The 15,293-nt window shown below is 43.9% G+C and overlaps 1 protein-coding gene across 1 annotated transcript in view; it reads right to left on the bottom strand.

Moving 5' to 3' along the window:
- Nucleotides 1-13,457: 13,457 nt before the first annotated feature.
- Nucleotides 13,458-15,293, bottom strand: part of PTPRO (protein tyrosine phosphatase receptor type O) — a 117,940-nt gene continuing 116,104 nt past the window's right edge. The window contains exons 26-27 of the mRNA XM_047867277.1: nucleotides 14,969-15,089; nucleotides 13,458-13,994 (exon numbers count right to left, since the gene is read on the bottom strand). Of these exons, the coding sequence (XP_047723233.1) occupies nucleotides 14,985-15,089 (105 nt within the window). The 3' untranslated portion in view covers nucleotides 13,458-13,994; nucleotides 14,969-14,984. The remainder of the gene's footprint in view (nucleotides 13,995-14,968; nucleotides 15,090-15,293) is intronic.

Below are 15,293 nucleotides of genomic sequence, written 5' to 3'. Positions count from 1 at the left end.
ATTTCCCCCCAAGAGAATGATGAACATGACTCTAGATCTTTTCCATGTCGTAAGCACAGGCACACATTTATAACTTGGCCCTTATTGAAAATCTCTGAAAATGTGGAAAATCTTCTCTCGATAAGACAAGAGAAAATAGATAGGAAAGGTGAGATAACCTGAGTGTATTGTGACATAAGTGATATTACAAGAACTGGTGTAATTTATAAGGATGTCCTTATGCTATAAAACTCCAATGGAAAATAGCACCACAGTGGTGATTACAGGAAGCAGTTACCTCCTTCTGGGCTGTGGTAACAAAGGGGAGAACTGGGCTTAACAGAATTTCGAATCTTTGAGGGAGAGGGACTGCAGACTTTGGATCCAGACATCTGAGGAGTTTGGTCTGTGGTACCTGAGAAGTTTAGAGGAAAGACCCCACAGCTGGTACACAAACCTCTGAGAAGGAGGCACAACCTGTCTGGTGCCATTGCCTCAGGAATTCAGATAAGAATTCAGCTGAGGAAACAGTGAAGCAAACCCACAGAGCTGGGATGCAGACCTCAGGAGACCACGCCAGCCAGCTGGTACTCAGATTTCCTTGAGGGCACAGTGAGGCTGCTCTGGGAGTGTGGGGGGAAAACAAACAAACCAGTAACTGGAACCTGCTGGGGATCAATTGCTACTTCTAGAGTAAAGAACTATTATGAGGGTGATGTTAATATGATCAGGAAGTAAAACAGAAGGGAGCAAGTGCCTTGCCCCCTCTAGCTTCTTGTCTGCCCGTAGCACACTCCTTGGGCAGAATCCGTTGGGAACACACCTGGCAAAGCCCCAAATCATAAACATGAGAAAAGGGGTAGATTTGAAAGAGCTCAATAAACAATCCATTCCAGTTCTGGCTACTTGGCCTGTATACTTACTCTTCTATACTTATTTGAGATTCCATCTAATAATTTTTAAAAGTTCATACTTTCACCTAACAAGATGCATTCATCCTTCTCTTGTTTAAATGGTATTTAACTTAAAGAATTGGTTAAATAGGCAAAAAGACAACACTGAGTAATAACAGGACACAGCTTCCACACCTTGGTCTGGGGGAGCAAAGGAAGGGTTTGGGTTTATTAGCATTTAGAAGTCTGAGGGAAGGGACCTAGAAATCTTGGATCCAGAGCCTTGGGGGAGGCACCGTCTGGCGTTGGTGCTGGTGCTTCAGGAGCACAGAGGAGAGATGCCATGAGGACCTGGGACAGAGACCTTTGAGGAGAGGATTCTGGACACTTGATGCTCGTATCTCTGAGGGGGTGTAGTGAAGTTGGTTCTGAAAAAGTAGGAGGGGGGAAACTAGAAACTAGAATCACCCACTGCTACCGGATTAATTGCAGCTGCCAAACTGGTGATCTCTTGACTGGTTAAACCATCTGATTATGGCGTGGCCTTTGTGTAGTTTTCTTCTTGTTCTTTGTGTTCACTGAGCGTCTTGGAATTGTGGGATCGCAGTTTTTACTAAATTTGGCAACATTTTCAGCAATTATTACTTCCTTTTTTTTTTCTCTGTCCCTCCTGCCTTTCTAGCCTTGAAAGTCTCCCAGTTGCATGTATATTAGACCATTTGATGTTTTCCCAAGTTCATTGATGCTCCTTTAATTTTTACCCAGTCCTTTTTCTCAGAGTTTCATTTTGGGTGGTTTCTGTTGCTGTCTTCAAGTTCACTACTCTTCTGGAGTTTCTAGTCTGATTTTAGTCTCTTTCATTGTATTTTTCATTTCAGACATTAGAGTTTCCATCTCTGAAAGCTTGATTTGATATTTCAAAATATCTCCCATGTCTCCATTTGCTCAATATTTCTTTAACTTTACCAATCATAGAGAATACAGGGGTGCCTGGGTGGCTCAAGTTAGTTAAGTGTCCGGCTCTTGGTTTCAGCTCAGGTCATGATCTCACGGTTCATGAGATTGAGCCCTGCATCAGGCTCTGCACTAACAGTGCAGGGATTCTCTCTCTCCCTCTCTCTCTCTCTGCCCCTGCCCTCCCTCAAAATGAATTCTAAAAAAATCGTAGAGAATACAGTTAAAATATATGTCTTAATGTTCTTGTTTATGGGTTCTATCATCATAACTTACAGGTTAATTTTAATTGATCTTTTTAATGCTTTATGGAGTGTTACTTCTTTGCTTCTTTATGTGCCTGGTGATTTTTAATCAGATTAAAGACATTGTAGGTTTTGCCTTTTTGGATTCTTTTGCATTCCTATAAATATCTTCATGCTTTGTTTTGGGATGCTGTGAAGTTACTGGGAAAGAGTTTGGTTCTTTCTGATCTTGCCTTTGTTAGGTGGAACTTGAGAGTGGCATTTGCATTAAACCTAATTTTATGCCACTCTTGAGGCAAAACCCTTCTGAATACCCAACCTCTTGTTCCATGAATCAGCATGTTTTCTACTCTAGCCAATGGTGATAAGAACTATTCCTGGTTCTGTGTGAGCTCTGAGAATTGTTCCTCCAAACCTTTCAGGTGGTTCTTTCCTCAACCTTGAGCATTTTCTCATGTGCCTGCACTGGTTCATTTTCAACTTAAGTCTCTGTGGAGATCCTATAGAGATCTCCAGAACTCTCTATTCACACAGCTTCCTCCTCTCAATTACTCTGTGCTATGAACCTTAGCCCCTCTGTCCTTGCTACATTATAAGATTTGTGTCCTCAACTCAAGGAGTCTGTGAACTCCAAGTGGGCTCTCCCTCCCTGCAGTCCAGGTTGGAGACAATATCTAGGTAGAAAGCTGGAGCACTTGTAGGGTTTTTTTCATTTGATTTTCATCTTTCAATGATCACAGCCATTTAATGCCCAGTGTCCAGTATATTGAAAACTGTTCTTTCCTAAATTTCATACGTTTTGCTTGTTTTTTAATTTTTCAGGCTAGAGGGTAAATCCAGTTTCTCTGATTCCATCTGGGCCCAAACTTGGAGTCACCTTGCTTTTTAAAGTACACATTTCACTGAATATAGAAATGTAGGTTGCCAGTTTTTATTCTAGAACTTTAGAAGTGTTATTCCACTGATCTGTGGCTTCCATTGTTCGTAATGGTAAGTCAGTCACCATTCATGCTTTTTCCTTCTGGCTGTTTTCAGGATTTTTTTCCCAGTGTCTTTCATTTTCAACAGGTTGATTATAAAGTTAATAGATGTAGTTTTCTTGGTATTTATCCTGTGTGCACCTCAATGAATAATGTTTTCCCATTATCGAAGCCCATACTCTTTCCAGTACTTTTTTCTGCTTTCTCTCTTCCTCTCCTTGGCCTCCTATTTCATGTATGTTAAGCCAGTTGATATCATCCCAGCAATCTCGGTGTCTCTTAATGAAATTTTTTTCCCATTCTTCAGATTGGAAAATTTATGTTACTATGTATTCAGGCTCACCAGCTCTCCTCTCTCCTACCCCTGTGATCTTTTTTCCAACATGCTGTTAATACAGAGTATTTTTCTTTTCAGTTATTGTATTTTATTAGTTGTAGGCTTTACATTTCGTGCTTTTATTTAACTTTCATTTCTGTGCTGAGACTATCTGTTTACTCATTAAAATATTTCTCTTCAATTCTTTGAATGACTTTAAACAAAATTTTTTTAGCACATAAAAGCTACTTTATAATCCTTATCTGCCAAATCCAACATTTGGGTCATCTCAGGCTCAGTTTCTATTGATTGCTTTTTCTCTCTCCCACTGTGGGTTCTAGTTTCCATTTTCCTTGCATGTGTAGTAATTTTTTCTTATTACATACCTGGCATTATAGATATGTTTTATATACTCTAGAACCTGTTATCTTTCTTTGAAGAGTATTCTTGTTCTGGCAAGCAATTCAGTACTGGCTGATCACTTTGAACTTGTATGTCTTTGATTTTATGCAAAGGATGGATCCTGATGGCTCAAAGTGTTTCACAAGGTCTTCTAACTTGATTTGCTTTATCTACAAGCTCTCTCTGTTCTGCATATCTGGTTATCGCTTAATTTTAGGCTTTGTCTGTACCTGTCAAGAGTAGTTTTTACTGTGGAGTCTTACTTCTAAGGAATTCCTTACTTCTAAGGCATTTCCTTTTTTGGACGAATTTCTAGGGTGAATCTATCTCAGATAGATTCCCAAAGTGTTAAAGGGTGTTAAACAGGTCTCTTCCCTTTTGCTGGGCTGGACCTCTAATGTCCCCCAGCACAGCTTCCGCTGGTAGCTCTATTCCACTCTCACCCTTTTGGCAGCCACGCTCTGCTAAACACTGGGTGATGTTACCCTCTGCAAACTGGGGATTCACTTCCAGATTTCTGTGGCCAGTCTCTGCACAAATAGTTCCACTCTGGTGCCCTTCTTTGGAAATTCTAGCCCCTTCCAGTGCCCTGACCTCTGATCTTTGCCTCCTCATTTCAGCAGGACTAACTGTTCAAGCCTAGCTTGCTGCACTGTTGGGGAATTATCCCCAAAGAGCCAGTGAGTTTCCTTAGCCCAATGACTGTAGTCTTATACTGCTTATAAGAGTTGAGCAGTAAATTTTCTCTTTCCCTCCACTTAAGATGCACTGGGTCATAGGATACTCTAATCACGTAAAACTCTTCCTTCCAATACTTTTCTCTAAGAAAATCTGTAGGAAATTGAGATTCACTTGTTTTCGAAAAGTAAATTTATAGAGGCTGCATGAGGGATTATGTTAGAGTTCTCACCAGAACTGGGTCTGTGCACTCTCCTCTCAATGCTCGTGCAAGGAGACCGGAACAATATTAGAAAGTATGCCTTTGGTTCGGTGTGGGGATGGGATGGGCAATGATTCAGGGCTCCTGCCAGGCCCAGATGGTCCTGGTCCAGGCTGGTCCCATGAGCTCTTTCCTTCCTGACTGTAGTCCCAGGCACTTGGCCCAATTCCTGCTTCTTTCCGTGTCCCTGAAGCCTGGCTGCGGAGTGGAGCATGATTTCTCCAACATTAGTTATTCCTGTCATCCCCCCAAATGAACAGTCTCTTGCAGATAATGGAAAAACAAGGAATAACACACACACAGTGAGAAATTAATATGTATAGCTTGTCCTGTTTTAAAGTTTCTTACTTTAAGCTGGTATCACCCGCTAAGTCCTTCTGCTCCCCATCTATTCTAGGGAAAGGGAAACAAGAACCAAATTCAGTACCCTACGATCTTTCACATTACAGATTTTACAGATAATGAGGCTGAAACTCAGACATAAGTCAAGTAGTTTGTACAATGTCACACAGTAAGTAGAAAAACTAAATTTGGACTCCGCTCTCTTGGACTTCTGCATATCCTACAAATCTTTACCCTCAGATATCATAGGCCAGTGTATAAAAAAAAAATTGGAAGCATAAAAAGCATCCTTTCAAAACATGAAATTTTATATAACATACCACTGTATCAAACAGATAAAGTCAGAGCTTCTGTCGCCGACGCTGCAGAGAGGAGACAACGGAGCCTCATTTGGAAGCCCCTGGCCCAGGTCTCATAGGTTCCCTCCTCCACAAAGGCCCTTGCAGGTGAACATGAAGCTTTATTGGGAGCTGATTATTCCATGCCCACAATTAGATCTCATCTCAGCATTTACACCGTTGGGAAATTTCAGGTGGCTGACCACCCCTTCAAAGGAATACTTTATTTAGACAGGAAAATAGCCTTTGGATATCATCTCTTTAGTTTCATACATAGGCTTTGAAGTAGACATTATAGAGGATGCTGATAAATTGTCAAATACTAGCTGATCCTGGTCCCAGTTTTCCTGGTGATGGCCGGGCTGGAACCAGGAAGAGGTACACATTTGCTGCAAGTCAGTCTGTGGTGTGGTTTATCTAGTAAACAACAGTGACAGGGTCTTCTTCGGCTCCCCTGAGGCATGTGGTAAGAGAATCAGCGTGACCAGTCACAAGATGAAAGTGGCAGAGCCATTGAGCCACAGGCGAAGACAATTGCCACGATCTGTTGTCTAGCTTACAAAATATAGCCCTTTGCAAGGCGACAAGATCTAGAGTCTTAATGACAGCAACCCAGTATTTTGCAGCCAATAAGTGAAGACACATTTCGCATCAGGAAAGCAGCCCAGGGAAGTGAATTTATTACCTCTTCACTACAACCAGTCTTATAGGGCAGAGTGTAGACATTTAGGTAATTCATTTCATTTGTCTTGTAGCAATAGGAAAAAGAAAAAAAAAAAAAAGAAAAATGACTGTTGTTTTATGCCTTGGTGACAGTGCAGTGGATTTACAAAACGCAAATTAAAACAGCTCTCTGGAAATTGCTTGGGTGCTTCTCACTTCTTTTAGCAATCGTCAGACTGCGTTTCCCACACCCCTGTCAGATGTACGTGCGCAGGTGGGGCCTCCCTTACCGAGTGGCTGACCCCCAGTGTGGCAGCACTCAGCGCGGAGGGTTTTAACTGCTAACCTGGGGAGCGGGCCTCATGGACGGGATCTCACGAGAAGTGCTCCCGCAGGGGATCCAGGAATCAACGGGACACGCCTACTCTGGGGACGCCTCAGTGCTGGAATGAGCGGGAGGTTTGGTGTTCGGAACCCGCCGAGAGGCTTGGAGAACCGGACGGCATTTACGCCACGCAGACGCTGCCAGGCCCCCAGCTGGTGCTTTACACAACCAGCTCTGAGTCTCAGCACAACTCCACGGGGCTGCTTGTACTTTGTGGGGACACTTGGGCTCAGCGGTGGTGACTTCTCAAGGGCCCCCTGCTCTGACAAGCACGGGCCGCTGGAACTCCAAGTCTGCCCTTCAGTTGTCACTCCGCGTCCTCAAACCGCCAGGCACCACACCAAGGGCTTTACGTGTAATCCTCAACACGACCCTGTCGGGGAAACTCTTCTTATTCCCGCTCACAGACAAGGAGACTCATTCTCTCAGGCATCGAGCGGTGTCCCCAGGGGCGTCTGCTCACTCCGAGCCTGTATTCTTCAGTACACCGAGGAGGGTTAACTCGTAACTCTTGCATCTTACAGTTTGTACAGATCAGCCTCTTTGTCTTCGAAGAAGTGGTCGGCTTTTCACACATTGTTTTATGCAGTGAATTTGCACAGCTTGCCTGCCCAATTACAGACGTTTTCACTGAATGCGAATCAGGCCGTGGCATGGCTTTGCCTCGAGTGGGGGTTCTGTGCACCCAGATGCAAAATACACACTGTTGATGCACCGGGTAGTAGAGAGGCAAAGTAGAAAGTCAGGCCCGGACCATCTGGAGGACCAGCTCCTGCTTCGGCACCACATGCCTATGACCCAGGAGTCCACACTGGGTCACAGGCTGCACCTCCTTTATATTCTGAGGTTTGTGACTGTGTGTGGTAGGAATGGAGGTGAGGGTTCACTTGTCATCCTGGGGAAACTAACCCAGCCCAGTTCAGGGACCAGCTCCAGATGCTCTTACCAAATCTATTCAAGAATTCCAAGATGGCCCTTGGAGACTATGGGAGGTTTGCTTGTCCCCGCCAGCTATGCAATATGCTGTTTCTCCAGGTATTGTTTTCAGCCCCACCACATGTTTCCTTTATCTTCTTGAAGCCCTGTGCTACCATAAAGCTACCATCACCATGCCTATTTCACAGATGAGATAACTGAGTCACAGTCAGGCACAGAATCTCAGCTCAAGTCTCTCTCCATCTACAGCCCCTTGTTCTAAACTGATCCACCCTGCGATGCTGCTTCCCAAGTTCACTCACAGGTTAAGGGAGGGGGGGACGTGATCCAGTTTGGTTTTGGACATAAAGGGGCCCTTCGAGACCATTCTGTTTTCTATTTGTAAAGGCAGTAGTGGTTGCAGTGACCTCTCTGTAGTTTAAATGGCCCTTTGGACTTTTTGGTATTCGTAGAAGTGAACAAAAATACTTTGTGCCAGCTGGCTTTGAACTTCTAGCCGCTGCTCTGGAACCTACCGTGATGTACAAGACACGAAGGCACGGCTGGCTGAGCTTCACCTCCCTTGCCGAGCCTCACGGCCTCCTGTGTGTTTGGGCTTTTATTGGTTGGAAACCACTGTGGGGCCTGTTGTTCACAGAAACCCTGGACTTTGATTCAGAGTCAATAGCCTCATTCAAGGCTAAAGACCTCAAGTGGGGTTCCTATATAATGGTCTTGTTATAGGGTTTAAAACGGGGTGACAAAGAGAAGGAGAGATCTAACGTGGGGGAAAACCACTTCTGGAGAAGAAGGCATATATTTCCATAGAAAACTATATTTATTAAAAGAAACATCATTGCTCCTGTGGCCTTTTCCTGAGCACTTGTTTGCATTGTGGGGTGACCTTGCTCTGCCCTGTTTCATCTCTCACCTGCCTTCTGGGAACTTTATTGGGAAGTCCACACCACTGCCCAGGAAAACTCCCACGGTAACTGAAGCCACACACAGTTGTAAAGCATAGCCTGGTGCTGCCATATTATTTAAGAGCAGGGTGACAGCCAGAGCTGACGATACCATAATCACTGTGAGAACACAATGGAAATGTGTTACTTGGTCACATCATGAGTCGGTGCAGCAGGCATTCATTCCTGCTCCAGGTAGTGATTTGGGGCCCCAGCCTCCTTCTGTATTTTTGGCATCACCATCTTGATCTGGAGGGATGGAAATAGATAGATGATAGATAGATAGATAGATAGATAGACAGATGGACAGAGATGGAAGGTTGCTCCTGGGTGATCATCAGGGGTCACAGGCCAAGGAGTGGAGTTTAGCATTTCTGCCTATCTTGCCTTGGACAGCACTAATCGCAAGTAGCTGGAAAATGTAGCCCCAATAGGCTCTGTTACGTTTGCAGGAACAGTAAATTCATTGCATTCTGCTGAATAACACATGAGCTGGAGCTGTCTGTGGAGGCTTGGAAAGAAATTGTCACTTTAGAGTCAAGTGAAAAAGAAACGTTTCAGAAGGCAGGATTTGAGGTTAGGTTACTCACATGGGCCCTGGTGAATGATACAATGGGTTTTCTGAATGCTTGCTGATTGCAAAATGAGTGTACATCATTAGCATTCCTTAATATAGTTCAATAGTCTTTAATACTTTAATGTGGCAGTGTAGTCTTTTTTGGCCCTTCAAGAAAACAAACATCTATCCTGCTCTTGAGCCTGCATTGGATGCTTTATGTTTTCCTATCACAGCATCTGTAACACTTTGTTGCCCTTAGTTTCACTTCAAATTTCCCCAAATAGAATGTAAATTCCTTGAGGTAAGAACCTTGTTTCATCCATCTTCACAGCCCCAGTGCCTCGTAAGGGATGTTGAGTAAATAAATCATTTTTCGAGAGGGTTAGAAATCGGCTGTTTCTCAAATTGAATGGCTTGAAATTAGGTCTCTGTCCCAAGCAGCTCTGGACTCTAGCACTCACACAGCACCTGCCCTTTTACCAAAATGGGAAAGTGACTTGGGCTTCAAGCCTATATCCATGAGAGGCACAGACTCCTACATCGTTAGTGTCAGTAAAGTCCTTAGATGTGCAGACAGAGGAAGGGAATGCTGGTAATGCTTTCTGACAAATGAAGCGATGGACTGCCTGGTGAGGGGGCAATCCTACATACTGGAAGGGTTCAGTAGAAAAGAATCTGCCATCTTCCAGGGAGATATATGATGATTCTCATCAAGGAAGAGGGACTATGTCACGGTCTGTGGTGACTGATGAGCAACAAAGACGATGGGAACCTAGTATTGCTGTTCTATAAACCATAGGGGAAAAGCCCAACACCATTATCCTCACTGGCCCCTCACTGCAGAAAATATATTAAGTTTTGAGATATATAAGTGAAACATGTTGAAGAAGTCTTGACTGATGTTTTCTTGGTCCTTCCAACAACGACAAAATTGATTCCATGACATATTTTTATATGTCTTTTTAGAAGATAGCATATGGCACCGTTTGTGCTTACGATGGTGCCTAGCCTATTGCACGGGGTCAAGAAATCTTTCCTTGGTTGGTTGATTCATTCAACATGATTAGGTAAACAAATATTTGTTGAATTAATGATTGAATAAACAAAGGAAACTTCCTTTACTCCGGGCTTAACAGTCTCACTTTTCTCAAGTCTTGTAATTTTGACCTGTTGTTTTCCACATCCCTAATGGTTCTGGTGACTGCCTTGGACAGCCTGCAGTTTCTTCTTCTCCTTTTTTTAAAAATGTTTATTTATCTTTGAGAGAGAGAGAGAGGGAGAGAAAACATGGGAGGGGCAGAGATTGGGAGCCAGGATCCGAAGACAGAGGACACCACAGGATGCGGGCCCGAACTCACGGAACCGTGAGATGATGACCTGAGCTGAAGTCGGACGCTTAACCGACAGAGCCACCCAGGCGCCCCTGGACAACCTTCAGTTTCTTAATGTCCCTGGAGATACGACTCCCCGAGCTACACACCGTACCCATCTTTAATTGAGGGCTCCGCCGGGATCAGGCCTTGCCATTGCATGGGCTGAAACTGACAAAAAGCCTCTGGCTGTTCTGGGAGGCCCAGTGTCAGAGATGTCATAACTTAGTTGTTTTTCAAATGCGTCAAATGCTGTGAAAAACTAGGGGTAGGAGTCTGCATATGTTATGTTTTGGTTGCTTTATAACCCCTTTGGCCAAAGTAGATGTTATATTTAGTCCCGGGCATGGCCTCTGGACTCTGAGCCTGTGCCGAACACCAGGCTAGAAAGCTGTGAGCCAGGAAGCGAGCCAGCTAATTTGAGGCACATTACATCAGACATTTCCTGAGGTGGAAAGGAAGGCCTCCTTGCTAGAAAGCAGGGAGGATTTTGGCTCTTAGAGATTGGATTCAGTAACTTTAACTCCTTGGCTAAGGGCCAACCCACTAGCAAGCAGCTATCATATGGTCTGCAAAAAATTCAGATCCAAAGTCTCCAGATCCTGCTTTATATGTTAATACCACACCTTCCTTGAGAGATGGATTGCCTTTGGGGGAGTGGGAGTGGGGGGGGGGCAGGGACAGCTTTTATAACAAAAGACATTAGAAAATCTGATAAAAGATTTTATAAAAGATTAAAATAATCTTACTAGCTTCTCTCATTTTAAATTTGGAGGGGTAACATTGACTTTGTACTGGAAAATTTATAAGCCTTGAATCAAAATGCTGTCCTAAAAAAATGTTGTAATTCGTCACTTTTCTTTTTCTTTTTCAAGTTACATAAAAGCGTGTGTGGTGGTGGATATGTTGGTATTAGATATTAAATTTATAAATTAAGCCTTCATGGTAGTTTCTCAATTAACTTCAGAAACTGACTTTTGCAGTGAGGAAATCTGATCTCAATAGCACTCCAAGTTAAATATTTTGTGATGATAAAGTCTTCCTCTCTCTCTGTACCACGTAGGCTAGTATGAACTGCATGTGCTAAGCGCCTCTATGTTTAGAAGGTTATAGCACGACTCAGATGATTACAAAACAAAACACCTTATTAATAATACAGAGGCCCTGGCAGCCTCCGCTCTGAATGCTCACACTGAGTCCTGGAGTGAAAATGCAGCTGCTTAAAATGGTTTTAGGGTACCTGAAGGGACGAGATACAGAGCATCTTTGGGTGAATTATCATGCTGATACTCTTTATACCTGAAAAATAGAGAGCTCTGAGGAGGTCACTGCTACAGTTGGTGAACTGAGATTCAGGAGAGGCAAGTTCCAAAGACATCTGTTGGGATTAAAATCCAAGACTTCTCGGGTGCCGGGTGGCTCTGTCGGTTAAGCACCCGACTCTTGACTTCAGCTAGGTCACGATCTCATGGTTCGCGAGTCAGTGCACAGACTGCTTGGGGTTCTCTCACTCTCTCTCTGCCCCTCTTGAGCTGTCTTGCATCTCTCAAAATCCAAGCCTTCTGATGGATGGATGCTTTCCCCACTCTAAATTCTATAGTTTCAGGAGCACCAGCGTACCAATGGACAAAGTGACTGCTGGGGAGACCCCTGAGGGAGCCATCTGGAAAAGTGCTTTCGTGTGCCCTTTCTGTGGTCTAAACTCTTGAGTCTCCAGTCTAAACTCTGGATACTTCATTTTCTCTTTTGGGAAAGTTGATCTGGTACTATTTGATCCCTGAAGGGGTGCTCAAGAAAAACATGAAATATTTATGAAGTGCTTTAAGTTTCAGGGGAAGTAATATTCCAGCCTACGAAAACGAAATGGATTCCGGCTTACCCATGCACCTTATCGGCTCATCCAAGTTTGCACACGTCACTCCTGACCTGTCCTTGTGTGAAAATCTAAGGATGTCACACATACACTCGCCACCTCTCTTTAGCCCTGTGTGTTCCTGCGAATGGAGCGGGTGATACATTATTAACATGTCCAAGAAGGGAAATGAAGAGGTAGGGGTGAGAAGAGGAGGTGGCAGCAGGGAGGCGAGAAGGAGAGGAAAGGAGGTAAGAACTGACAATGCCTGAGGAGCCCAAGCTGTTAACCTGCAGGGTGTGGGCATCTTCTGCTGTTCCCCCTGCAAGGTGAACCTGACACTCGCTGGCCAGGTCTTGCACAGAACTGTGCCAAGGTCCGCGGTGGCCAGGGCTCCTCGGTGACGAGAGACAGTAGGGTGTGGAGCTGTTCACTTGGCATCCTTCACCACCACTAAGGTCACCGATAAAATATTAAGCTGATCCTGGGTACATGGCTTCATGAAGATGATCGGGAATGAAGGGAAGCCAGGGCGAGGGGCAGCCATCAGATCAGATGCACAGAGGAGAACACGCGCACGCGCACGGGGAGGCAGGACAGCCACGTTGCCACAGTGAAGCAGTCAGCTTGTGTTTACTTTCCACTCAGAATGTTTTCCTTTGTATATCCGTACCATCACCTCTTGTTTTTTAAGGAAGTGACACAAAATAACAGGCTTCACAATGCCGTCAAATGTCACAATACACAGTCATGTACTGGAATTGTACAAAATCGGAAGAATAAAATGTTACTAGTTAACACTGGTTAAAATCAAACGGACAACCAAAAATGAAACCAAACGAAAAGAAATCAAACGCTGGAATCCATAGAAACGCCTGACAATATTACCCAAAAACGCCGCCAAATAATTGTCCTAGCATGCTGCAGCTCATTGCCATAACTTCATAAGTTCCCAGCTCTTTGGGGGAAAGAAAGTGCGTTTTCACAGCCTACAGTTCTCAAAGAAACAGCTTTCACATGTATGCAGGTCAACAGATAAAGGAATGCAAACTCCAGGCACCAGGGTTGCTCAGACAGCAGTGGAGTCTAACGAGTCCTTCTTAAAACCATTCTGAACCAGATCTGATTTGTTGAAAAAGAATCTGGAGGGTGACATTAGTTCAAGAGGGCCAAGGAAAAAACACTTAGCTGTTAATAAGGAAAAAAACCATCAAGAACTAGAACAATTAAGACTTAAATATTTTTCCTACTCTACTTTGAAGCTGAATTACAGCTCTTCATATTTGGAAAAGATATGCAGTTGATCCGTGGGTACAACCCCTCTCTCTTCCCCCCTGCACCCTCCCCCCCTCCTGATCCAGCATCTGAATGTCGGAGTACAGATTTTGCCAGTTCAATTTCCGTGAAGCAGAATTACCATTTCCTCATGTGTGGCCATGCCGCTTTTTAACAATGAGGTATAATTTGATACTAACAATGCCTGTTCCCTCTTGGGCTACGGGCTTGATCGGTCATGTGGGTAGAAAACAATTCAACTTCCTGATAAAATCACACATACAAAAATTATTGCACTTAGAAACAACAACAACAAAAACTCAGCCCAACCAGCCAAGGGCCAAGAAAACTCTTCTTCGGAAGTGCTGTGCTTCCTGCCCTTTGCAGAGCGTCTGGACCTTTCTGGTGTTCAGTTGAATGTGGTCCGTTATTCAATGTCCAGAAGTAAAAGAGTCCAAAAGACACTGGAGGCTCTTTAAGGCTAAGTCTTCCCGGTGCTTCAATGAGATAAATTATCTCCTTGGCCACATACTACAAAGCAGGGGCTCTTCTTAGCAAAATGGCTAGCAGCGCCCCTAAAAAACTCAGGAAGCAAGGGAGGATGGGTGCACACCATGTCCTGTCCTGTGGGGGTGGGGGGTGGGGAGAAAGAGAGAGAGAGAGAGAGAGAGAGAGAGAGATTGAAAGAGAGAGTAAGCGGTCTGGGAGGGTCAAGCCACACACGGACAGCTCTATGACATAGGTTTATCTGTACATCTTTCTCTGTGTAAGCCTTTCCTGTGGATCTAAATATCTTTCCCTTTTCCGCAGATTTGTCTCTGTCTTAGTCTTTATCCTTCCTGCCTCTTCGGGCTTTCTGTCTTTTGATGGATATGAAGGTAGAATGCTAATCTTACCTTGCTACCCACTGGTCCATACGCTATTTATCCTTCCATTTTCCTGCCACAATGCACAGCTATCTTCACACCCTGTGAATGGTCCCCCCACCCCCACCTCAGTGTAGTCAGATACATTTCACACTCCGTTTACTGACTTGAATTGGCATATTGTTACTTCAGCTAAGATTACTTACACCTCCCAAATCTGATCTCCTGTCGAATTTGAGCACAAGGCACCAACTATGTTACTAATGTTTTCAGGAAGCTCTCAGGAAAATGTTCACATCATGGATGAGACCAAGGCATTCTTAAACTCCACTATTCTGAGAATATTGTCAATACTGTTTTTCTTCTCTGGGATGTGTGCTCCAGCTCACGTCTTTTTTGTAACTAACCCCTCATATGACCCTTGTAATCAATAAAACATTTGCACAAAATATCTAGATAGAGTTGGGTGAGAGTATCCTGACATTTCGTGCATGGATCCAATATCAGAACAATTTAAGGTTCAGGTGGAGACAATGAAGGTCATGTCACAAGGAGTTGGTGAGGCCCCTAATGTCACACTTACCAACCCGGGTACATGGAAGCTCTAAGATCTGCAATGGTATTAATCTCGCCCTGTGACCCCACTTGTGGGGGCAGAATCCATACAACTGGTGACTGCTGCCTTTTGTTGTTCTAAGACAGAGTGCCCGTGATGGCCTTTTCTCTACTTACTGCTCCGGGTTCTGAACTAGGACTTGCTAACATTCTCGTAGATGACGTCACTGATGCAGAACTGTTGTTTCTTCTTCGTCCACATCAGCTGCACACACTGATGGATAAAAATGTACTGCTCCTGGTGCATAGGACAAAAACGTGTTTCAGAACAAGATATTTTTGTGCAAACACGTGCCAAGACAGACTATTTTAATCCTATGGCAGGATTAAATACCATGATGTCAAAAAACAATTTCCATTATTTCTGAAATAATTTTATCACTAGGAAATCCAAGAGAATCCACCGTAAAAATATTCTGATTAATAATAGAGTTTACGTAAT

Source organism: Prionailurus viverrinus, chromosome B4 (genome assembly GCF_022837055.1).
Source record: "Prionailurus viverrinus isolate Anna chromosome B4, UM_Priviv_1.0, whole genome shotgun sequence".
Classification (NCBI taxonomy): domain Eukaryota; kingdom Metazoa; phylum Chordata; class Mammalia; order Carnivora; family Felidae; genus Prionailurus; species Prionailurus viverrinus.
This window is presented reverse-complemented; position numbering and strand designations above follow the sequence as displayed.